The 13970-nt window shown below is 36.4% G+C and overlaps 1 protein-coding gene across 1 annotated transcript in view; it reads right to left on the bottom strand.

The window, feature by feature from the left end:
* LOC120627562 (1-phosphatidylinositol 4,5-bisphosphate phosphodiesterase classes I and II) overlaps positions 1 to 13970 on the bottom strand; it is a 130252-nt gene that overhangs the window by 46401 nt on the left and 69881 nt on the right. The window contains exon 4 of the mRNA XM_039895565.1: positions 11762 to 11895. Coding sequence (XP_039751499.1) covers positions 11762 to 11895 — 134 coding nt within the window. The remainder of the gene's footprint in view (positions 1 to 11761; positions 11896 to 13970) is intronic.

Genomic DNA, 13970 nt, shown 5'->3' with positions numbered 1-13970 from the left:
TCGGCACACCTAAAAGTAAAAAAAGCAAAAGCAAAAGAAGGAGACTTTATATGGAACCGCTAACAACTGCACGGGTCAGCACACAATTTCTAACAAATACAATTTTCCCATACAAAGTTACACAATTATTCCAGACCCTTTAGAACTGTTTAGAAAAACTATTATTTAGAACTAATATCTCCGCAACAATAAAAGTATACTAATACAATCTTTGGAACCCCATTCATCCTTATATAGAAGTACCTATGTTTAAGTATAATTTTCTTAGTGCATAAGCCCGTTACTAGGAAAGCAGATATAAGCAGCATGTTGCCCATACCTAACGAACTGCCACACGCTCGCTTGCTTCATTTCTCGCAAGTTAAATATCTATCTCGAATTGATCAATTTGAAATAAACAGAGAATAATTCTCGTTTTATTACTAGCTTTACTAAGCTAATCTACGAAAGATCAATGTAACATTACTTAGGTCAAAGGCTTGAAACTAATCCGAAATCACTTAGGTGATATCGGATTAGTTTTAAGCCATATCGCAAACTCCAGACTCCAGGAAAACTAATCCAATACCCTCCATATTGGATTACTTTGATCTCCTAGAGGCTTGGGCGTCAATAGAGCGTACGTTTACGGTCGACTGTAAAGACGGCTTTTCGCAACCAGTACTGGATTTGACTTACGTGCGCTTCGATACACTAACACCCGCAAATATGGCTCAACTTTACTCTCACAGTGAGTTAGATATACAGGGTTCATTTACGGACATTGGAAATGCTTTTAACTTTTTACACTAATATTAAAAATGCGAAATGATGGTTGTTTGTTTGTTTGTCCAAACTTTACGCCCGCAACTAATCGACTTGATTTTTAGCATAGGGCTAGTTGAAAGACGGAGATTAACATAGGCTACTTATTTTCCCAAGAAATGAGCGGCTCCCACGGGATTTGTAAAAAACCGTAACAAACGCGGGCGAAGAACGCGGACAACAGATTATTATTATCACTATCATTTACATAAATCATGTTAGTTTAGATGCGAGTCAGTCTTTCTCTCTATGTGTGTGTCGCTTGTGTGATGATCATTAAGATGATTGATGAATAATTTAATGAACAATATAGGTACATAAATAATTATAATATACAGATAAACACTCAGAGACTGAAAAACATTTAAGTTCATCACACAAACATTTTCCAATTGTTGAAATCGAACCAACGGTCTTGGACTCAGAAAGGTCGTTGCCCACTGCGCCAATCGGCCGCCGCTAAGGAGTGCAAAGTCGTTCTAATAGCTAAAGCGATCTGATGAATCATCCAGAGAAAAAACATGGCATGTTCGAATACGCTTTGAAAGTAAAGTTTTCTACTCACTCTATTAAAGAGAGTAGAACTTCCAAACACATATACCTAGTACCAAGTAGCCACACGGTTCATACTCACCGGCGACACACATCTAGAAACTTAACTAAACAGAGCAGACCGTACCGTATAAAAGTAAAACTTTTAGCTATCCAACTAGAACTAGCCCAGTTACAATAAATTTCTAGTTGAATACACCTCGACGTTGACTGGAGGGTATCGTGGGAGTTGGCTTGGAGTTCAGTTTGTTTTAAACAGACTTCGAAATACACATACGTCCTATTACTTAATGTACTTCAAAATTTCGGATTTTTGCGAGAACTCCAGGACGATTGGCATAGCGGCAGATAATAGAGAACAAGGACAGTTTTTAGCAATCCATATTAACCCGAGCTAGGTAGTTTTTAATTAAACTTAAGTTCAATAAAAACAACATAGATTTTCGTAAAAAATAATGCGAAATCTTTCTTGGTTACCAATAATTAGCTCACTTGCAATCGTCCTAGGTTTTTCACAAAGACTAGATTTGCCCAATTATTCAAAACATAACATCTTAGTACTTAGGTAATGGGTGCCGATTTTGCTGTACACAAATCTCTAAACTAAACTTGACAAGTCTAATACTAGTGCAGACCTTTTCTCACTGTATTCCCAGCAAAAGGATAACATTGTTTTTAAATAGGTCAATTTGGTTTATTTTAGAGAGTTCAACAGAATTTGTATAAATTTTGCTCCACACCCATTATCCACAGCTTGAGGGCGCCGAACTTGACACTAGTTCGGCGTTTTCCCCAGACCTTTAGGCCTTTAACTTTGAAGACTTCAATTTACTTATTCTGTTTGAAAATAAAAACTTTTGTCAACAGAAGACGCTCGAGGTCCGAACCGTCACTTAACTTTTTTTTTCTGGCGTTCTGGAAAAGAATAATGGATACCTGCGACCCTTAGGCAGGACGGAAACTGGGCCTAAACTATAAACCATCACGGCATGTCCCTCTTGTTGGTTTGGCTATACGCCCGGGGAACCGGACGTCTACCAACTACCCTAACCGATTGCTTGGGCTTCCACGCTAAAGAAGTGGAGATAAGGACAGCTTGAACCTCCCGCAGACAGTAGAGAGGCTTTATAGTGGGGGATAGCTAGCCCTATAGCTACCCACTGCCTCCTAAGAGAATCTGGTGAGCGGCAAATCTTTGCCGACTTCTTCCCACCCGTCTACGCCGGAGAGGATGCTCTTCTGGAGCCTATTCACGCACCCGCTCCGCATCTGCGAAACCGTCACTTAACCTGGGCCGACCGGTGAAGACGAAGAAGTCTTATTCTACTGGAAATCACAAAGCTCTTTTCAATAGAACGGTATCGAGGCCCATCACTCGCTGTGCCGAGGCAGACCTAAAGCAACTGATTTTATTAGAAAACGAAAAGCTCCAGTCAATTAGAACAAATTCGTAGCCCGTACCCACGTCGACCTAGGCCAACTGGTGTAGACGTCAACAACGTTTTTGTATTAGAAAAAGAAAACCTCTTTTCAATAAAACAATATGTATGCCATACCGATATCGATAACACTTATCCCCATGGAATATGTAGAGCTCTTTTCAATAGAACAGTGGTTGGATACCTACACTAAACTTTAGTGTATAAACTGGAACGAGACCGGTTACAAATTACAATACATTTCCAGCTGAATGCAGCCTGAAGCCTGAATAGAGAGAATCTAAAAGCGTTCGTTTCAAATTTATAAGGTTAACATTTGAATTCAATATAACATACATCGACGTCGTACTGCCTGTGTAACAATTTACGGTCTTACTTATAAACGTTAATTGAATTAATTAATGAATTACCGGATGTAATGTACGATACAATAACCTACAGTATTTAATTACTTACGTTATAGAATGTACCCTTAGAAACATGTATCTGAAATAATGAGATTTTATTTCAGACAACCCGCATATTACCTACCCCACGTATATTTTAAAATAGATAAGTATAAAATTCTATATATGCTTCTTCGTTGGCATTTTTTAACTACGGATCACGGAATCGACTCCCAGTTCAACTCTCGGTATAAAAAATTTCGGTTCGGCAAAACATGTATTCTTTAAACTGCAAGACCTACATACTTTTGGATTTGGTTACTTTTTACGACCAACCGCCGCCGCCTGTCTGACATCAATCCTTCCGTCATTAAAAGCCCGAAATCAGAAAATTGGCTGTCAACCATCTCACAGACATTTTAATTTCACAGACAGTCCAAAACAGATTTTTATTTAATTTTTGTCTGTCTGTCTGTCTGTCCGGGCATCACGTGAAAACTACTGAACGGATTTAAATAAAATTTGGTATAGTGGTAGCTGATATACAGCGTCAACATATAGGATACTTCTTATCCTATATAAACAATAAGTTTCATTCGGGAAATGGAATAAATTTTTTTATAAATTTTACTTCATAGGTCCGTTAAATTTCGACCAATTTTTATAATTCTTTTTTTATTTGAAAGTGTTTTTCTATCAAGCATGTTCTGTCTAATTTTAATGAAGATCTGATAAATATTATTGGAGATAAAGGATATAACTCTTCACGGATAACAGCAAGTCGCAAGGCATATGGGACAATGATCGAATGCATGCGTATCATCCTACTAAATACTAATTTTATAAATGCGAAAGAAATAAAGTAATATAAATATTAATTTTGATTATATACCTGCAAATTCAGTTATAAAATATTCAAATTGAACCTATCGCTTTGAAGTTGCGACGGGTATAGAATAACACGTACGGCCGCGAATAACATAGTATGGAAATAAAACAGGCCCACCTAGTGGCGTGCACTTCATACATGCACAAAAGCACTGCCTACCCTAAAGTATATATATAACTCGTAGAGGAGGAGGATTTTTGCCGTTTTATGCAATTTTCTGGTGTATGCATACCCGTGTAAGAAACCCAGTGCACGCCACTGCTGGTAGGTAGCGCTGCAATTAGTTTCTAGGTTTTTTTCTGGGTGCAGGCAAAGTTGAGCAAGTCAGCTAGTCACAAATAAATATTAGTTCTCACGCAAACATACAAGAAAGTAAGGACTACTTTTACTTTGATGACTGTAGCTAATTTCAGGGTGTCGGTTTTTTGGGACGGTGTTGGCGCGCATCGCAAAAAATTACTCTGTTAATTTTTCCCTGAAGCGCCAAAAGAAGTTTAACTTCAAAAGGCAAATAATATTATGTGTACATATTCTAATCCATTACCAGCCCACTAAAGTACCATCAGAATGCGAAAGTTTTAAGCCCTAGTCCAACATGCTGGACAAGTGCGGATTTGTAGACTGCACGTCTTAAGAACTCTCAAGTCATACAGGTTTACGATGTTTTCCTTCAGCGTTAAAGCATATGGTATTTGATTGCTTCAAATATCAAACACGGACACAGCTCCGTGACACAGATCGAACGCGATTTTCATTAGTCGCCACAAAAATCGTGTGGCAAGATCACATCTATGACTACGTAAGTAGTACTTCAAAAATAATATTATAGTGTCCACAGCAAATTCTTTAGCATATGAGTTAACTTTGACAGATAGACATAGACTTTTTATTGGAACTTTTGAAGTGGAACAATTCCGTCATACATTACTTTAACCGCTTACACATCGCATGCATCGTAAGGAATAATTTTTCCCGATATTGCAACATTTTTCTTTATAACTCACCGCTCCTATTGGTCTGATCGTGATATTATTTAGCCTTCTTCGTTTAATGGACTATCCAAAACAAAATAATTTTCCAAATCGAACCAGTATAGTTCATGAGATTAGCGCGTTCAATCAAACAAACACTTCAGCTTAATGATATTAAATATATATTACTTTATAAACCTTAGTAACCGCGGGGAACAGCTGGTTGTACATAAATCTCAAAACAAAACGAACACGCGCAAACCACATACTTAAGATACCTACTGTGTTTCCAATTAGTCAGGCTGATCATCTGATGTAGCCATTTATCTTGTAGGTACTGGAATTTGCTAGTAGGTAATCCTATACAAGGGAATGGGGGTGGCTATATTGCAACAGGGATTATTAATCGATTGGAACGTTAACCCATAGTTGGTAACTGCTTCATTTAAGATATTAGTAGGGGATATTTGTATAATCCCCTACTAATATCCAGTTGACAGTGCCGTTTGGTGTCGGCAGAACAGAATATAAATATCAACAGCGCTCTTCTCCCCGCGGATGTCGTACGAGGCGACTAAGAGCGTCCTCTATGCTACTGTCACCATCCTCTGCGATCATTCACCCGTCTGCTCAGTGTGGTGTTTATGGACAAACCCCCCGTTGGGAGAGGCCGCTAGTAGCGCTCCGGTGAGCGCTGTGAATTTAAGCAGGAGGTCCCGGATTCGATTCCCGGCAGGCGAAAATTATAAATTCTGAATTTTCTCTGGTCTGGTCTGGCCGTGGCTAGTTACCATCCTGCCGACAAAGACGTGCCACTAAGCGTTTTAGCGTTCCGGTGCGATGTCGCGTGGAAACCGATTAGGGTTGTGACTACCATATTCCCTAAGAGGTTAGTCGCCATCACCTTAGACTTTAACCTCACTTACCACCAGTGAGATTGCAAATAGTCCTTTCTTCCAGCAGCAGAGTGTTATAAGTTATGGGTCCTAGCCCACAGAAACTTCGATATATTCAACGCGAACTCAGCATTGGGAATTAAAATTGTACTAATTCTATCTATACATAACCGGGCCAAATGCGGATTGGTAGACTTCACGCGCTTCGAGAACATTATAGAGAAATCTTATGCATGCGGGTTTCCACACGACGCTTTGTTTCACCTTAATGCAAATGATATTTAAAACGGAAAGTTAGTCGCGTGCAGGGGATCGAACTTGATCCACCGAAAAGAGAGACCGAAGCTCTAAACACTAACGCTATCATCGCTTATCAGTAAAGACATTCTTTAGACATGACAGACAACAAACAAACTTACTTTGACATTTATAATATTAGTAGGGACTAATATTATAAATGTCAAAGTAAGTTTGTTTGTTACGCTTTCGCGCAAAAACTTCTTAACCGATCCACATGAAACTTTGTTCACATATTTTTGGAAGTGTTAGAAGTAATATAGGATACTTTTCATCCCGACATTAAGCTCGATTCCTTTTGGGAGAGGGGATGAAAGTGTTTGACGATTTTACTAAAAAAAACTCCGACAAATTATAACAGTTTTAAATAATTATTTTTGTACTACAGAGGTTATAATATGTGTTTAATTTTGCCCAAACTTTGTGTAGATCTAATGAATGTGGTTGGAGATAGAGGACAGAACTCCTTAGCGGACAGCAGCAAACCCCTCATTTAAGGCTTAGCTATACTGAATACTTTAATTTTTTTTAGAACTACAACTAAATTGAATGCCACAACAAAAAACAAAATCAAACGCAGACGAAGTCGCGGGCAACAGCTAATACTATCATAATCATCATCAATAGCCTCAAGCAGTTCACTACTGGAATAAAGGTCTCTACAACTAGAAGAGGTTTTGCCCAGAATTACGCTGCGGTGGGCAGACGGGTGATCGCAGTAGATGGTTATAGTGGCACAGGACGCTGCTACCCGTTTTACAGGCAGTATAAATCCTTTAGTCGCCTCTTGCGACACACGCACAGGAAAGGTTGGTCACAACTGTATTCTGATCAAAAATATACATTCATAACCCATTACCGGCCCACTACAGAATACATTTCTCAGACTATGAAGAGTTTAGGCCGTAGTCTACCATCGCTGGCCAAGTACAGATTAGTGGGCTTCACAAGCCTCTGAGAACATTATAGCAAAATTTCAGGCATGCAGGTTTCCTCACAATGATTTCCTTATGCAATATTGGATAGAAGCATACGTTACTTTGCGGAAATCCATAATATATTACGAAAATTAAGCTTAATTTGCTATACTCCGCGAACAGCAGGAGAATCTGTATGGTGTAATTTATAATTACTTTAATCAATCAATAATGTTGACTTTAACGTCAACATCTCCTGAGGATGCTCCGGTTTCGGATCGAAACGTGCGTAGAGGGTACATTGCCGAGGATCTGTTTGGTGTGGAGTATACGGATTGAAGTAATTATAAATTACACCATACAGATTCTCTTGCTGTTCGCGGAGTATAGCAAATTAAGCTTAGTTTTCATAATTCCTTATGCAAGTCATATAGTCGATATAATATAATCTTACTTCGAAAAGCTAAGAGTTGGGTACCGGGGCATGAACTCGTGAGGCCGAGACCTGACCACTATTGCATCGTTTATTAGTACAGATAATTTTCAGAAAGATACGTACCATAAATAGAATACATAAGTATTTTATTAAATACGATAAAAATGACACCGACACTGTCAATAATACAGCAAATATTGACTCACAATGAACGATTATCGTCAACATTATGTCACGTATGCAAATACCCGACGAATGCCTCCGATGTTTGCTCACGCTTTTTACTATAATAGGCGTAGCGGAAACCTGACGCCACGATGAGAACATCTGATAAGAATCCTTTGATTTTAGTACTGAAGTAAGTAAGTACTTAATATCTTTATTTTTTGGAGAATTCGTAGAATTTTTTTATTTATTTAGTTTTAATAGGACTCCCAACAAATATTATGTACTATAGTTATGGAGCTGGCCTTAGGTTACTAACGTTGCTGATAAATATATATATTTGCACTTATATCTATTAAAGCTATTTGAAAACATATTAAATAAAAAATAAAATATTCGGTAACAAAAGCATACGTATCAATAGTAGCAAGATTTTTATTTGGACAAAAATAGAAAATGCCATCGTCGTGATGGATTCAAATAACTCAACCGGTGTCGGTTTACGGAGCATTTATCAATTTTAACTCGATAGCCGCTTTTCGAACAACGCTGAAAACAATTCCACAGGATTTTATTAATTTTGGCTTTGTTAAATTTTACGTTATTCGTCGAGAGCCGATCAAGCGATATCCACTCGAGATATTGTTTTATTTTCCGTCAAACCTATATAACTAAATACATTTAAACTTTTTGTTCACGATTCTTAAATAACTACGAATCATTCGGTTCATATTATGTAAATCTCTAAATATACTTGTAAAAATAATATAAATCTCTAAATATACTTGTATTTATTACTCTTCGAATAAATAAATTATTAATAATTTTTAAATTTTCTCACGATTGCGACATTCTATAAATTTCAATGACAAGGTTATATTGGTATGTGCTGATCTAACCTTAAATTTTCTACTCTCAATTGTTCTATTTAACATTCTACTCTATCATCAATAAATCTATCATAATAACATTCTACCGTACAAGTTTAGTAAAATTTTCCTAATAATTCGGATTATTTGTTAAAAAAAAAAAAAAAAACATTGCACTGATAATCCTGACACCCGCAAACCTACAGCTTTTTTATATAATAATAAATAAATAATAGACCAAGCGGTTGACCGCCTGTAATTACACCGGCAAACACATTTCATACCTTTTAGCCTCACAGGTAAAAATTTAATGAGTCAGTCAGTCAGTCAGCTTATATCTAAAGAATAATAATAAAGAAGTCAGCTTATATCTATATAGAAAGGGATATATAGAATTTGTTCTTGCCCGTATGCGAAATACATATATTGGACAAAGGAGCGGAAAAATTGCAATACTGTTCCACGTATTATATGCAGCTTACCCATTCAGAATGGGGAATGCAGTCAGCACTCGTGTTACCATTCCACGCAGGCCTGATTAAAAACTGTGGCGTGAGTGAAAATAATATATGCTTTCACTAAGGTAAGTAAGATTAAAATGTAAAGAAAAACGTTTTTCATTTAGTACTATTACACGAGAAATATAACATGTCTAGGTATTACAATATTTTCATAGAAGTCGGTAGATAATTAAACTTTTGATAACTACAAATTAATATTTGCCAGACATTTTATTAAATTGATTAGGATTGTTATTACATAATATGCTCGAATAATTATTATTTAATTTATAAATAATTATCAAGAAACATTTTAAATTATATTTTATTAGCAACCAATGTACATGATTTGAGTTGGTGGATACTTTGATATAAATAAGGGAGCATTTCCAAAAGACTACAGTCTCGTGTGAGACTCTAGACGATGCAGAGATACCTCACGGTGTCTTAGTCGCTATCACAAGGTAACCGTTTGTTTTAACTGTAAAATTAACGGTATCCTATCTCTGTTTCAAGGATGCAGACTATGCAGATTATACCAAATTTCTCCAAGATCGGTTAAACCTTGAACCTGTTAATAGGTTACAAAGGCTATTGATTTTAATCTGTGTTCTGGTATGACATTATTTTATTGATTTATTAATTATTTAAGAAATTCTTTATTGATCAATATCATTATACAGAACCGTATATGCATACATGAGACACTAATAGTAAAACCTAAGATAATATTTACTGAAAATCTAAAGCACCTACTAAAATATACCTACAGCATAATTACAATCCGACATGACTAAAAAAAGCTATAGGCACATCCTCAGGAGACAATGACTTTACAATCAACAACTGCTAAGATTCACTGCTGCATTTACATTGTGGAATTCCGCAAAGTAACGCCTGCTTCTATCCAAAACATTACAATTAAAACTAAAGGCTTTTTAAAGTTAAAACTTTTATAGGTGCGTTGAGCATAGTCACCGCACGCTTCCTCATATTATGTACACGACGACGGCCGATTGGCGCAGCGGGTATCGACCCTTTTTTTGTCTTGATGGAAAAGCTTTATGGCTACCTCTGCCCTTTTGGCAGGACAAAGGTTACCTATATGGGACTCGTTTACCAAAACTAAAAACCACCACGGCATGTGCCTCTCGTTGGCTTTAATAGACGTCCGGGGAACAGTCGGCAGCGACAACTTTTCTATCACAAATTTTCTAAAATTCAATCATATATCTGTCATCGATATGACAGCGCGGCGTTGGTAAGTAACGTTTTCTTTCGACCGTTATTTTCCCGACTTACTTTGCAAATCAGACTACCACGAAAAGTTCTTTTCAGTTATCAGGTTAAAATATAGCCATAGCTAAACACAGATAATGTGGCTTCATATTAGTGGAAGAATTCTCAACACCGGATCAGTGCATCCAGAGATTACCCTCGACCATCTTACAAACTCACGAACTCACAAACTTTACCTCTTTATTAATAGCATAATAATATAAAGTAAATAATAATGTAATAGCTGAAAGATACAATTCTTAAATTACTTATTTTCATTTCTATGGGCAGTCCCCGGAGACTGCCCGCATGTTATGTCATAGAACATTAGTATTTCAATTTAAATGTTATGTTGCCATTTGTTATTAAAGTCTCATAGTCCAAATTCAGTTAATTAAGTTTAAAATATTATGATTATTATGGCAGCCGCCAGGGACCCGGAGACAGACATTCAAACAAAGCAAGCGCTAGTAACGCGCGCCCAAGGTCTCTGGGTCTTTTTAAAACTTGGCATAACTTGGTATGAATAGGTATACAGTGTTTTGTCTAATTTAAATTATTTCAGTGATCGAATCAATGTTTGGGAAGGCACTGGCCCCTAAGATACGGACTTTACTAGTTTCGGGGTCAGGATTCCAAAGAATTATTGTGCCTAGCGAGTATTACTAATAAAGGTTTCTATTTATATTTCTATTTGACCTTTCAAATGGCAGAGCGTGAAAAAACACTATGGCTATTTCGACGTTTTATCACGTTTATTAATAAAGCTCTCTATGATTGAATTACTATCCCGAGTAAACAATATTGTTTTTTTTTATTCCATTGCAAGTGGTTGGAAGTTATATTAAACCCAAATCCCAATAATCAGTTTCTAAGTGGCATCATCTACCACTTTTTGTTGTGTTTTAGAAAGTGTAAAGTAATTTTAACTATTTCGTATTTATTTAAAAATTGTTACTAAAATTAACTTTACATATGATGAGAGTGAAAACCGTATTCAATAATACATAAAGTCACACCATTTATCTTCAAACAATCTGTCATAAGGAAACACTTTCAATGTTTTGAATTACGTTTGTAAGGAAAAATAAATATGTTTCTTTTGATTTAATATTATTACAGGGTGATAACTTATGAAATATACTAGTGCACCCTTAACCAATATTTCGTAAATCAATTCAACTTATAGCCTATTTAGACCTAACTTAGCATAGGCAGAGGTCGCTTTTTAGCGACAAAGCCGTGTATTGTACCTGCGTTATTATTATTTGCTGCTTCTAAATATTGTCATCTTTTCTGTTTTGATTTGGTGTACAGTAAAGTTTATCTTTGTTTTCATTTATTTTCAATCTAAGTACTCACTTTTTGACAAGAATTTTGCCGGACTTATCAGCTCTGAGGATGATCTTCGTGTGAAGCTTTTCGAGGAACTTGATGGTAGGGTTGTTGAACTGGTTGAGGTTGTACGCCAGCTTGAACAGTTCCTCCGTCCACATCTGACAACAAGAGAAATTACAAACTAAATAAATTAAAAAAATATTTTTACGAATTTAATTTAACACTTTATTTCAAGCAATGTAATATTTTTCACACATAGTCACACTGCGGTCGATGGAGAAAGCTATGAACAAACAAAAAAACAAATTCGCATTTATAATATTAGTATGGATTATTTCGTACTAGACCAATCATGTTCCGAAAACTCCTAATATATCTCTCAACGCTAAGAACTGTATAAAGCCGAAGCCGCAGAATAAGAATTTTCAATTCAAAAGCTGTTTATTTACCTGTACGGTCTAACTTTGCCTAATAAATAAAACATCATTGTCCCGAATGTAGGACCAGCAACTTTTCTCATAATATACGAGAGAACAAAAAGTGTTCCAGCAATTTTCTATTTTGTTAAAAAGACCACAAAGATATAAAACAGGGTCGTGAAAAAACACTAAGCAAGTTTTAATCATTCTTTCCATAGGCGTATTCTATATTTATTTATACATTTCATTTTTAAGTACTTCACATCAAGTTCAGAAATTCAGTAGTAGGAGTAGTGGGACACAAAAGGCGGCCTTATCGTAGAGTAGCGATCTCTACCAGGCAACCTTAGTATTAGGAATCCTCTATCACAATAATAATAAATATACTACGACAATACACACATTGTGTTATGGGTACTAAGATGAGTAATGAATATTTTTATGAATAATATACATAAATACTTAAATATACAGATAAATACCCAGACACTGAAAAACATTAATGCTCATCACACAAACATTTTCCAGTTTCAGGAATCGAACTCACAGCCAGACTGACTCAGAAACCGCTGCCCACTGCGCCAACCGGCCGTCATAATCATGTAACTCTCAAAGTCATCTCCTAAGAAGTTCTGAATTGAACTATTTATTTACTTGTACGGTATAACTTTGCCTAATAAATAATGCATCATTGTTCCGAAAGTAGGACCACTAATTTTTCTCATAATGTACGAGGGCACAAAAGGTGATCTATTGCTTGTAAGTTGCGCATTTCCGAACTTTAATCAAGCGGACAATGCCACTATTTCGGAGTTACAGGTCTTATACAACCCAAGAGCGGACAGAATGGAGCACTTAGCTTAATTTATGAATGAGCAAATATATTAACCTGGAGCTCGGCCAAGAAATTACTCGAATTATACCGAGTGGTAATAGTTTCAAAGATCCCGTTGGGGGTGTGAAAGTGAAAAGTCTCGCGAAGGAAGTCGACATTGAATTCGATCTACTTTGATGTCATGCATCCTTAGTACTACTGAGACAAATATTTTAACGGCTCCATGGGGTACTATGGGGGGGGGGTTTTGTAATCCGTCTCATTTTTTTTTTTTACCGTGACGAAATTTTATTAGGGTTATGACTCCCGGGTGAGATTGCAGTCAAAGCAGTGAAATAATAATGTTAAAATAAAAAAAAAAAACGGTTAAAACGCATTGCGGCACGTCTGTGGTCTGTATCGGTAGGGTGGTAAATAGCCAAGGCCTCCAACCAAAAATCAAAGTGACCAAAAAAAAACTTCGCAAGTAACGGATGGCAAGTTTTAGTGTATGTGTATATCGTGCCAGTAGCGCGAGTGTGTTTTTTTTAGTTTGTTGGTGTCGGGTTCTCCCCTCAACACCAACCGTTCAATTTGGTTAAGCTAGACGTAATTCTAGAGATAGTCATAGGATACTTTGTATCCCGAAAAAGCTACTGTGAATCGTTCCCGCGTGTTAAAAAAAAACTACATTTTGTAATCTATAGAATTACAGTACATTAGAAGCAAAAATAAACTTGCAGTGCAGTACACTAAACTACACAAAATAAGCAATTCATTTAAAGGAAATTGTATACAATTTTACAATAAATTACCGGTTGATATCTTGAGGATGTCGCTAAAGAAGTTCAAAGTTTGTATTAAGCGAAAGCTTATAGAAAAGTCCTATTATAGTATAAAGGATTACGTAAACGATAAAAAAGCTTGGGTGTAAACAATTGCTCTAACCAGGTTGCTTCTTAAATATTTTCTAATGACAATGTGAGATGGTGATAACAAA

This window comes from Pararge aegeria, chromosome 11 (genome assembly GCF_905163445.1).
Source record: "Pararge aegeria chromosome 11, ilParAegt1.1, whole genome shotgun sequence".
NCBI classification, from domain to species: domain Eukaryota; kingdom Metazoa; phylum Arthropoda; class Insecta; order Lepidoptera; family Nymphalidae; genus Pararge; species Pararge aegeria.
This window is presented reverse-complemented; position numbering and strand designations above follow the sequence as displayed.